The following is a 12,767-nucleotide window of genomic DNA, read 5'->3' as shown; positions in this document are numbered from 1 at the left end:
ATCTGTAAAAGCACCATCGCAATTCCAAGAAGTCTTTAAAATTTTAGCTCATAGGTAAAGATTATATGAGATTCGGCGTTACCCAAATATCTTACGTAAGCAGACAACCCCTAATTTGGACGCGAACTATTCCATTCCTGCTGATAGGTACCCAAATACTGAAATATCTCCTCAACCAAACGCTCCAATATCTAAACCAATAAGAAGAGGACAGTCACCCCTCTCGCACAGTCATTGACGCTTAGAAACACGCACTAAACAATCGCATAATCCTCGAAGAAGTCTCCGACATAAAATTTTGAGAGCGAAGATGGCCGGAATCACACAAGACTGGGAGCCGGTGGTGATCCGCAAGAAGGCCCCTACCGCCGCCGCACGCAAGGATGAGAAAGCAGTCAACGCCGCCCGTCGATCCGGCGCCGAGGTCGAAACCATCAAGAAAGGTATTATCCAATACGCTAGTGTTTTTTATTCTGCCTATTCTTCTTTTTTAATTTGTATTTTCTGCATGCGGATATGGTTTGGCATCTCATCTAGGGTTTTGATTTTTTTTTTTTATTCTACAAATTGTTTTTCCATTTTTCCTGTCTGTCTAACTTTGAGCTTCGATTACTGGTGAATCGGGAATTTGTATGAGTATTAGTTTGTTGTTAAGATGGATGTTTGATTTCTATACATTGATTTATCGATGTTTAATCCATATTTTTGTGTTAATTCCATTTATTGTTCTATTAGGGTTTATTCATGTAAGTGTTTATGCTTTTATCTTGTGTGGAATTTTGTTTCTGAAATGGTAATCAACATTCAGTTGATATCTGATTCCTGATTGTATTATGTAGTTCACGGATGTGTATGGTTGAGCATTCGTGGACGTTGTGTTTTGTGGTGATGTGGCTTTGGACTTCTGAAATATGTAATACTTAAATGTGTTGATGAAGTAACTTCTTTAGTGAATGGTGGGGCTCTTCTAGATGTTAAGGCCAGATAATGCGGAATAGGAGTTTTGATAGTAAATGTATGTGTTACTGGGATACTCTCTAACTTTTCGTAATTTTGGTGCTTATTTATCAGATAATGAAGCTTTGGCAGTTGTTAAATTTTGTATTTGTGTAGCAAATTTGTTATACATGCACTCAATTGCTTTATTTTGTATTGCAGCTAGTGCAGGAACAAACAAGGCTGCCTCTAGCAGCACATCTTTGAATACAAGGAAACTGGATGAAGACACTGAAAATTTGGCTCGTGAGTAGGATCTTATCTCACTTTTTTAAGCACCCTACAGATTTTTTTATATGCTTCAGAGCTGAACATACTGCTGGGAACTACTAGATTTTAATTTTCTCTTCATTTTACTGTATGAAGGTGTTATTAGTTTTGCATAAGATACAGGAACCTTCATTAGGATGTGCATGAGATCCTGTGAAGTAAAATTGCTGGGCTTGGTGTTAAAGGGACTTTGGGAGATTATTGTTTTCATTTCTCTTCTCCTTTCTTATCTGTTTTTTTTCCCCTTTTGGGGGAAATTTGTTACAGCATTGAGGCACAATGTAGGCAGTCCTGCACAAGCTTTTTTTTGTAGAAATTGATGTATGCTGATATGCTGATACTATATGTTTCGGAAAGCCATTTGTCATCTTGATGTGATCTTATGATTTCATTTTTTTTTTCAGATCAGAAGGTACCAACTGAGTTGAAGAAAGCAATCATGCAAGCTCGACAGGAGAAGAAACTTAATCAAGCTCAACTTGCACAGGTATCTCTTTTGTTTACACAGATTGACTTAAGATTATCACACCACTTAGATAGATGGCAACCAGATGTAAACATTTATTACCCTGAGTCAATTATGTGATGTGGAGATAAATGAGAAGCAATCATTTTAATCTATTGTTTCCTGTCTACAGCTGATAAATGAGAAGCCACAAGTCATCCAGGAGTACGAATCAGGGAAGGCTATTCCAAATCAGCAGATTATCTCTAAACTGGAGAGGGCTCTGGGTGTGAAACTTCGAGGAAAGAAATAAAACAATGGGAATGGAAGAAGCCAGTGTTCTGCAATGTGATTGTCGTTTGAGGCCTAAGAATAGTGGTGTAAATGAAACCTCCCCACCCCTTTCCGTTTTTACTTTGGCAGCCCTTTTAACTACTGTTGTGACTTGTGTCTCTTGAAACTACGGCTAATGGATGTGGCTCTTCCTTGTCAAATGTGAATCTTTGTCTTGTATTTGCTATATTTGCCTATTTTTCACAGTTATGATGCTTTGCATGAGTATTGGTCACGGATATGATTCTACTAGCATTTTTACCTGTGCTATGCACGGGCTTATATGTTAAATGCAAAGGTCAAAACTGTGTTACAACCAATTAGCTATGAAAAACTGATAAAGGTTTTACCAAGTATTTAGTATTTTGAATGCTGGCCAAAAAGTTTTCTTCATTTTTGGGGTTTCTATTGGGAGTTGCACCGAGTTTGGTTTCCTGGTGGAATATGTTAAAAAGTATTGGAAACGCGAACCATGCAAGAGTGAAATTAATAGAAATGTAGAGTAACTATTTGTATGACAAGTTGGTTGAAGACAACCTTTTTACCTCAAGAGAAATGAAGTAGTACTTAAAACTGAATGTCATTACATGTTTCTTTTTCAAATACATGCGTGATTTGTAAATATAGATGATTGAATGAAAAATAAACATGAAGAATGTTGATAGACGAAATTGTAGGGGCTTTAACAAAAGGTTGAAGTTGCTACTAAATGATAGCATTTCACACTTTATAAAAAAGATTGGTATAGGTAAAATCCATAACAGAATCTTCATGCCCGACGAAAAGAATTTTTCTAGGTGTGTGTATTCGAGCAATACGGTTGTCACAATTTAGATCTCCTCAACTTGAATTTGGAAATAAATGTAGCTTTACTAATATATATGAAAATGAAATAAATAAAAGAAAAAAGGTCAATTTCATACAGTTTTAGGAAACTTGGGACTACTAAGATGAGTTTACAATTCGAGGACGAGAACGCTTTTCTTAGCCACAAACAATTGAAAAAGTCGCGAATAATTGTGTACCTACTTAAATTCAGTAAAGTTGGAGTATTATTCAAGCAATAATGGAAGGGTAAGATGAAAATCATTCTTCTCCGCTCCATGCAGTCATTTTATTTTTTGCATATATAACATTATTGTAATCATCCAACATCTCATCCCACAAAATGAATCAAGAAACAAGTGCAATAATTAAGAAACCGAAAAACGGAAACTCTTCCAATTTCGAGCTCAGGCAATCCCTCCGCTTGAGCCTCTGTATACGTGTGTGAGCGGGCGTGCTCGCGTGCATGTGCAAGGTAGTTTGAATAATACTCCCTCCGATGCAATGAACACAGAGACTATTAAGGTGGAACGGAGAAAATATAATTTATTGTACAATTTTTTTATGTATTTAACGTGTGTGAGAAATATTTATAGAACTCCATCACCCATCACGCGTCACCCACCTCCATGTCAACCACTTCAGTCACCATAGTCACAAACAACCACGACCATCCCCCCGCCCCCACACGTCACCCCTTCTGCTATCTCTTCCCCATACCACCATCTGCCACCTTCCTTCCACACCACCATCCTCCTTTTCCCCTTCCTGTCTTCTCCTCTCCCCCTCCACCTTTCATCTCCACCGTTTCCCCCACCCCCTATAAAACCTATTTCCCACCTCATGCGGTTGGGCGACATTTTTAGTCCAAATATACAAGTAGGGCGAGCTTAAGGATGAAGGCAAGCAGGTATATGGCATCGCAACAAAGCCATTCTACAATTTGCATATAAGAAACATTAAAGCTTTGAAATTTCAAATAGTTATTAAGATCAGTACATGATGATCATCAGATACTAAAAAATCCACCTTTGACTAACTTATCTATACAATATTATGACGTGCATTGACTTGGGAAAGGCAAATCAGAATTATCTGAAGATACTTTAAAGACGAAGCATATCAAAAGAGAGCTCCTCATAAACGGCAACGGAAATTAGTCTCGTGGACATGGCGGCCGCCATTCTTACTCGCAGGCCAGTTTAGTGCCAAAACTGGTAAGGCAAATGGCAAATGCCTGGAAGGCTGACAAAGGCTGCCTATAGTCCATGGTGAAAATATCATCTCCCACCTTGCCAAACTGGAGAAGAACTGTCTCCTCGTCCCCTTTTCCATCTGGCTGGCTTTGATCCACTGTTGCAACGAGTTGAAAATTCTTAACTGATGCAACTGTTACCCTACCATGAAAATTCAAACACCAACATTGCAAGTGCTCGTGCCATCTGGGAGCTTTGTTTCTCAAAACAGTATAGCTCGAAATAGCAGACAAAGAACTCTCTGTTTTTGAATCACCATTTACTTTGTCGACAGAAATGTCCTCTGACCAAGGGCACTTCAGTGCACATACCATCCTTCTTGGACCTCTTGATTTCAGGAGGTTGAACTTATATGATACTTCTCCAATTTCAAAATTACCCGCTGGTACTTGGGGGCTTATCTGCTTGCTGGCAAAACGACGGCCAGCCCTGCTGCTTGATGGTTTAGCTCCATTGTGTGGAGGTTGGCTATCATAAATGGTAAAATTGGTGCCTAGGAAATCTGACCTGCACATAGAATCTTGGTGAATATTTTGCTCTGATCAAAGAAAGACCCTCTCAGCCTCACCGGTCAGTTTTAGATATAAATAATTTCCTTGATGCACACAGTCTCTGACTTCATTCTCATCTATGATACCCGAAAATTGGATTAGAGCATCATAAAAAAGGATATGAAAGGGAAAAATAGATCTGGTCCTAGGAATACCTGACATGCAAACAAACAAGAATTACCCAGTATGGAGTAAGAAATGCAAATGCAAGACCTACAGACTTCACCAAAAAGGAAACAAATGTCTCAACTTCACCCAAAAGTTTTTGAAGATCAAACAAAAAAGCTAACCTCAGTTTTCCAACATAGGCATTACTTCCTTGAGAAAAATCATCAGGATCAAGAGATATTATGTACTCAGAGTGGGTACCCTTTCCATATCGTCTTGCTGCTAAGAGAAACTTTCCCTCATCCATGAATGCTGCCAAATAGCAAATTAATATAAAGATCAGATGATAATATGACTTTGGAAACCCGCAAAAAGAAATCTGGTCAACTTAATGCTCAAAAAACTCACAAAACTTGGGAACTACTAACACAAATTAAACGACAAACAACCTCTAAATCCGTTTGGATTAGCTGTTTTTGGGAGTGTTTTTGAAAAATTTTATTGTAACAGTGTATATCAAAAACTTTTACTATAAATATTTATTGAAATATTTGATATATTGTACGAATGAAATGTTTTTTGAGCCATTTTTTTTTTGTATTACTGTAGCATCGTATTTGAAAAACTTGTTTTTGAAAAAACTGGAAATACCCATTCTTAACTACTTGTAACTCAAAATTTTGAAAAGAAAGCATGAACCAGTAGTCTGATGAAGAACTGAAATGCAAATAATTCCCATTTACAAGAAGACAGTAAGGTAATCTCGAACGCAATCATAGTAAAGTTCTACCAGTTATTTGGTACAGCAGCACCATTAAGGAATGTGTACTAGACATGAAACCTGATAAAGGTAAATCAAAGTGAAGAACTGTGAGCTCTAATATGATGCAGCTCCAGTAAACAACAGAAGCAAATTGTTGACAATCAGGATAAAGTCATTTCCTAATGAAAATCACAAAGCAAAAGTCCATTCCATTAAACAAATGTTGCCACAGAATCAAAATCTAAACTTTTCAATCAAAATCAAGTCCTCCCAAATCAAACCTCCTTCATCCAGCAAAACAGACAGGTGATCAAAAATGCCAAGTTGACTTGCCTAATAACAAAGGTATGTTCCACTGCAATAGAGTTAATTCTGCATTACAGAATATAACCTCAAAATTCAAGCTTTTACTAGTCAAACAAGTTTGACAACAACCTTGCTATAAAAGAGTCAATCAAGAACAAGCAAGAGCATCAGAAAATATTTTGCATAATTGTACACGCATCGCTTACATGGTGAAAGAGCAAGGTAAAGGCGAAATGTCCCATTCTTCTTGTCGCGTTTTATAAGACATTGAAGTGGAGCATCACGCGGCCCCGGCTGCACACGAAATAACACTACATAGAATTGGTAACCAAGAAAAAAAAAACACTCTTTTTTAGAAACATGGACTCCAACCGACAGTAATGAATGGAGAGCATTCTAGCTCCCAAGTCTCCATCAAAAACCAACATCATGAGAAAGGCTTGAGACATCAAAAGCTGAGAACGCACAGCCATAGATGTTAAGAAAAGCTTAATCGAGCCAAATACTATTTCGTTCGAGCTTGAATGAATTTTTTAACAAGCTTAAATTTGAGATCATGCTTGGCTTGATCACCATACATGCCAAACTCACACAATATTTCATCGATTTGAATCCAATTGAGCTCAAGCAACTTAGTTAATCTATCTTTAATTATCAAGTTTTATGCTTATTGGGCCAACCTTGAAGTTGACGGACACTAAACCTTCTTCTAGATTGGTTTAACAAAAGAAGTTCGTACAAGCTCAATTTCAGCTCATATTTAGCACCTACTCCCTAAACAAAAGAGGGCAGCGCAAGAAAGTAATAACTCGGCTCGAACCATTAACCCGCATATTCTTTTTGAGTTGACCTCATCCATTGCAAATAACATACTAAAAGATGCAAATTTTGGCTCTGACGAACGAAATTCCCAAAAAACCAGAACTAGTTCCAATAAATTCTACACTAAGAACCTTAAAAACTCATCTAAAAGGCAAGGAAATTGCAACATTAAAAGACAAAAAAAAAATTCCAACAAAATCATATCAAGAGACAAATTGAAAACCAACACCTACACAATCCCAATAAATGCGCAATTAAAACCAGAGTTTGGACCTTTTTGAGGCAGGAAGGAAAGGTAATTTTGGCAGCGCCGTCAGGCTGACGAGAGGATGACGCCACAACATCTTTTGTAATCTCTCTCCAGCCCTTACAAACGCATCCACAAGCGACGACGTTTTGGCGGCGCGGCCACACATCTTCACTAGCCTCCACCCGCTGTATAATCTCACCTAACAGCTCCGGCAGCATACTCGACCACCGAGACGGCGTCGGAGCCATCTCTCCACTACCCCAAACGGCAGCGCTTTGAAGATCCTCCCCTTCACCATCTCCACTTCTCATAACATTGTTACTATTATTGACGTCATAAATACGATCGCGATTTATACTATCAAAATTCTTCAGCTCTTTCACTGATTTAGAAGAAAGCGAGAAGGATCGATTCGAAATGCGTCGGGACAGAAAATTTCTTCGCAGTGACATCTCTCCTCTTCTTCTTCTCTTTTACTATTGATGGATTCGTCGAATCGAAAAAGGAGAAAAAGCGCGTGTTTTATTTATTTGTGAAATAAAAAAAAAGGGGGAAATTGGTCGGGAAGCTAGTCTAGAGTGACGGTGATGGTGATTCTGTTCGAGTGTGACGCCCGAGTAACCAGACAATTATTAGCCTATTGGACACGAATTTCATTGGACGGCGATTTGGGTGAGTGGAATTCGATGTGAGGTTAGAATGAGGATTGTTTGTTTATTTATTGCGGGGACAAAGAAAAAGCGTGCTGTTCTACTTTGACTGAGTATTTTAATTTTTAAATACTAGTAAGTTGAGTCCATATCCAAAATTGCAGTAAGTTATTTAACTACTGGTACTGGCACTTGTATTTATTTCGATGTTTCTTTGCGGAAAAGGCAACTCGAGAATTTATTCAGTTTACTTGATTAAAAAGTCTTTTTTTTTTAAAAAAAAATTATTCTCTTGTATTTATTCTTTTTTTTTTGCAATAATGAATTGTTAATTAGTCTTGTCTTGTGTTATCTTCTTTTACTTTCATTTTTTTTTTGGCTTTTATAGGTGGGATGAAGTAAATAGATTCAGTTTAAATGGATTAAAAAATGTACCAACTGACGTCGATTTGACTTGGTAAAAATTTATTCAAAATTAATTCTCTGAGTAGTTAAGTTAAATTTAAAGAGTTTGAATTCGATAAAAAATTTGTTTATATTCGATTCGACAACTACAAAATTCGTTAAAATAATTGAACAAGTTTAAATACTAAAGTACTCGATTTGATTAGATTCGTTTGCACTCGATAGTTTAAGTGATGATTTGTCATCCAATAAAATTAGCCGGGAGTGGATGCGAGAAGAAAGTTAAATGAACAAATGGCATGTGTACACTATAAAGGGAAACAAAAATAGGTAAAAGAGCCAAGGGAAATAATTTCTGAATTTAAGTAGTTGGAAGTTGGAACTTGGAAGTTGACCGTCATGTGTACTCTGTATACCGAGAGTGAATACTTTTCAAACTACAAAGTCGTATACAGAAAACTGGCGGTTCTGAGATTTGCGTATAGAAACTACGAAGTCAAGGACTCAAAATATCTCAAGGCACAAGTCTAGTCCAACTGATTCATTGTTCAAACCTGCATATGAACAAATTTCTGTATTCTCTCCTCTTTTCTGGTAGTAAAATCCTACCATAAGCATGCTCAATTTAACCCCGTTTCTTCAACACACACATAAACCCCAACCCCCCCCCCCCTCCCCGGCGCGGGGGGTTCTCCCGGGGCAAAAAAAAAACATGGGAAACGAGAAAGCTACAAAATCCAAAAGCAATGAACATAGAAATAGAGTTTTGTCCATTTATAGGTTGTGATTTTTTTGGAGAAAAATGCGATGAAAGTGTACCCTTGTGCGCTAATGTTGTGCTGAGAAGTGAGAACTAAGGAATTGCATGCAAGCAATAATGACTTCACTGGCTCGTTAGTGTTATGCTCCTATGTATCTTTTTGGTGGAAACTATAACGCAGGCTTTGTGGTTTGGGAAAATGCATATTCTCCTTTGTTTTTAAACTTGGACCAGACCGGTCGATCCAAATGGGAACCAGCCAACTGTCCGGTCCGAGTTATTCTTAAAAACTGGATAAATAAAAACTCTGTCAAACTTGATAAAAAATCGGGTTTGACCAGAAAAAACTGAAGAACCGGGAAAAATCGATGGCTATCAAAGTTCCTTTTTTTTGTAAAGGTCAAAGCATTTTTAATATTATTTTTTGACCCCTAGATTGTTAAAAATTATTAATATACCTCAAATATTTCACACTTTATAAATTTGTCTTAAATTTTGGTGCTATTTTTCAATTAAGTCCATACTTTTAATTCTAAACTTGTTAATGTTCATTAAATAATATAAATTGCTACTTGATTGTTCTAATTTCTTTGTATTTTTCTTGTTAAATATATTTGAAACATCAAATACATATGAATATACCTTTGTTAATATTAACATGCTCTTAAGTATTTTACATATAATATTTTAATTTTTAAATAATTTTTATTTATGACATCATCCGGTTCAACTTCCAATCGAACCCGATCAAATCCATTGACCCCTGAACTCGATCGAGTCGATACCCGGTCCAAATTTGAAAACATAGATATTCTCCTTTCTGACCATGCTTCTGTTCCCTATTTCTGGTGTGAATTGTTAATTGCATCGGCAGATAAAAAACAATTTTCACATTCGCAAAACGATCTAGGTCATATGGTTTTCATTGTCATATGATCATGAATGAATGGTTGAATATTTGAAGTACTCTTAATTTTCTTTAAGCAAGAATGTGCAGAGATGTGTATATACCGTTTGAGGGGTTAAAATTCTTTCAATGTTATGATGAACTAGTGCCATAAGCATTGCCAATCAATTAATATCTGGTTAGATTTACTGCTTTAGTAAATATATAGTTGTCCAAGGGCGAAATTGATGCAATTATCAAGTCAAAAATCTTGCAATCGCAGCACAGCTAAAGAGAATACATCTACATACGTTAGCATTATTTTCTAGGGACATCTATGTACACTTGCCTGTTTCATTGACCTGTATGTTTGCGCTCATGCGTACACATTTATTTCCATTATTGCTACTTATGTCTTCATATATTTACAAGTCTGCACATTTATAGATGGAGAAACCTTATATTGCACTTTTGAATTTATACACCATTCTCGCCCTGCATCTTAAATTTTAATTGTACTCTAACCCTTCAAATTTGTGTCACTCAAATCCAATCAGTAATAGCATTAGCAGAACACTAATAGCTAGTTTGGGAATTCGGATTTGATAAGAAAAGAAAGAAAAGTGAAACAAAAGACCTTCTTTCTGATGTTTGGGACTCTTTGAGAGATAGAAAATAAAGGAAACCAAATGATTTGGATGGATGATCTCTTGCTGCTTTAGTTGATAAAATTTTCTGCCCAAATGTGGTCAGAAAATGAAGGACAGTTGAGAGAGCCTAACAAAAAATTTCAAAATGTCCATTTTATCTTCAAATGTGTATCAAACAAATTTTTATTGACGTGTGTATATATATATATATATTTCAAATCATACCATTTCTTACCTAACTAACTCTCAAATAGCTTTAAAATATTTTCCTTCTTTTCTTTTCTTGCATCACTTAACATCTTTCTCTCTTTTTTTTTTTTGGGATAATATCAGAAACCTTTCTTGAGATTTCTCTTAATATCACTCAGTACTCTTAAGGTTTTAGAAATATCATTTACCTCCCCTAGTAACTATTACACAAACCAAAATACCTTTTTATTTTTTAAATTTATATTTTGATGGGGTATAACATTGTGATGTGGTAGTACTACAAGAAATTGTTTTTGAGGTGATAGTTTTCTTAAAGCGAACAAAGTAGTTTAAAAATATTTTTATTTAACAAGTGAAAGAGTAGTTTAGGATTTTTAAAAATTTTGTTACACAAATAACAAAAGTAAGGGAGATAAGTGATATTTTGAAAATCTTAGAAATGCCAAGTGATATTAAGAGAAATCTCAGAAACGCACGATTAAAGCTCAAACATATCTCAAAAAGGTTTAGGCACTGCTTCAGGGAATATATAAGAACGCCATGCGGGTTTGCTTTTATGGGGTTTCAAGTGTATGCCCGGAGAAGAAATAGATTTGATGATACGACGGACGGAAGGAAGGAAGGATAAATGAGAAGTCCGGAGAATTCGAGACCTCCCGCTTACTCTTCCAAGAAAAAAAAAAATAGCGGCTATGCGCGTTTGGACTTTGCATCTGATAACTATGTGAAGTAAAATACTGCTGCGTCGTCTTGGGAAGGACCAAGCGGCTGTGTGCACAAGTATGGGCAAATTGATACGCCACACAACAATGTCTTTCTCGAGATTCCTTATATACAGTTGACACAATAATCTTCTAGGGAGAAGATTGTAGTGTTAATCTGCTAATTGATGCATCATGTATCTAGCAATAGATTTCTACGTGTTAGAAAAAGCATCTGCCATTTCTAACCGTATCAAGAATCAAGATGGTCTTTTCACAAACCATAAGTGGAAGCCAGATATGCGTTGGAACCTTTAACCTTTCTAATCTCCTATACGCTGCCAGAATTCACAATATTCAATTCAAGACTGGGCTATTTTGTTCGAAGGAAAGAAAAAGGTTGAAAATGCCAGACATCCTACCCTGATATTTCTGGTGCTTTCTTTTATATATGAGATGAAGCAGCAGAACCTGATTACCAGAGCCATCTATCTCAACCACAAAAAATTCGAGCGAGACAAGTTAATCCTGTCATGTGGGAACTGGCAAGTTGAGTAATTAAGCTGACCCCTGAGTCGGTGGTTCGTGTCATCTGCAGAATTTTCTGTTGGCAAATGGCGAATGATGAGCACTCATCACTTCATCAGCACACAGGTGTTGCCATGCATGCATGCACGAAACCTCTACGTGACACGTCACCCCTACTATAGAAAAAAGAGAGAAAAAATCCTAAGACCGCAATTTCAAAGAAAAGTGTTGAATTGGAGCTCTCACAAAGCTAACTAAAATATCAAAAAGAATGGACTTAGACAAACAAATATTCAATAATAATTTTATTAACTTAAAACTTAATAATAATAATAATATCAAGTCATAATTTTATTATCTCTCTTAAACCAAACTCATCATGTGGTTATAGAAACAACGTGAAATGCCAAATTATATTTGGTTTTCAATTTCATTTTTACACGTGGCAATGGAGAAACTTGTACTTCTTGAATAATTTCTTGATTTGATCACCTTTATCAAAAAATTCAAACATGTTCGCCCATGTCTGATTGAATGTTTCAAAACTTAATTCATCCTTATCGCTAATAAAATCTTCCAAAATCACAAAATCATAGTTACCATCACTAAATTTTTCAACACCCCCATAATTTTGTTTTGTTTGGTTCACATTGACAGCCATATCAATCTTAGCACTGCCACAATCGTCAACTAAATCGTTCATTCTATAATTGTTTTCTACAAACTCAATTAGTTGATTTTCTTTTTCAAATAATTCTGTCAACTCCCACAAAATCAAGAATTTCTACTTCATCACGATCTTCAATCATATCATTAATTTCACTAATAATTTCACTTTCTTTTTTCAACCACTTGCAATTTTTTTTTTTTTTTTTTGGAACACGGTTTCTTTATCTTCAAGTGCACTTCAATTACAATTCATCAAAAATTTTCAAATCTCCCTTGCCATTTTTATATGCATGAATTTTTTTGAATACATGCAACTAGACTTTGGTAGTGAGATAATGAAGTGTCTTGTGGTCTAATTGTCAATTTTCTCCAACTATTTAATT

At 36.1% G+C, this 12,767-nt stretch overlaps 2 protein-coding genes across 2 annotated transcripts; one reads left to right on the top strand and one right to left on the bottom strand.

The window, feature by feature from the left end:
* Positions 1-159: 159 nt before the first annotated feature.
* Positions 160-2,205, top strand: LOC113690463 (multiprotein-bridging factor 1b). The gene is made up of 4 exons (XM_027208374.2): positions 160-443; positions 1,159-1,242; positions 1,671-1,753; positions 1,905-2,205. Exons 1-4 carry the CDS (start codon positions 311-313, stop codon positions 2,022-2,024), a joined length of 420 nt encoding a protein of 139 aa, XP_027064175.1. The 5' UTR covers positions 160-310; the 3' UTR covers positions 2,025-2,205.
* A 1,579-nt stretch (positions 2,206-3,784) lies between these two features.
* LOC113690959 (tubby-like F-box protein 7) lies at positions 3,785-7,590 on the bottom strand. Its single transcript, XM_027209108.2, has 4 exons — positions 6,949-7,590; positions 6,060-6,147; positions 4,967-5,096; positions 3,785-4,632 (listed from the first exon to the last, which is right to left on the bottom strand). The coding sequence occupies exons 1-4, from the start codon at positions 7,375-7,377 to the stop codon at positions 4,056-4,058; spliced, it is 1,224 nt and encodes a 407-aa protein (XP_027064909.1). The 5' UTR covers positions 7,378-7,590; the 3' UTR covers positions 3,785-4,055.
* Positions 7,591-12,767: the final 5,177 nt, after the last annotated feature.

Source organism: Coffea arabica, chromosome 5c (genome assembly GCF_036785885.1).
Source record: "Coffea arabica cultivar ET-39 chromosome 5c, Coffea Arabica ET-39 HiFi, whole genome shotgun sequence".
NCBI lineage: Eukaryota > Viridiplantae > Streptophyta > Magnoliopsida > Gentianales > Rubiaceae > Coffea > Coffea arabica.
Note: the sequence above shows the minus strand (reverse complement) of the source record. Positions and strands in the feature narration are given on the sequence as shown.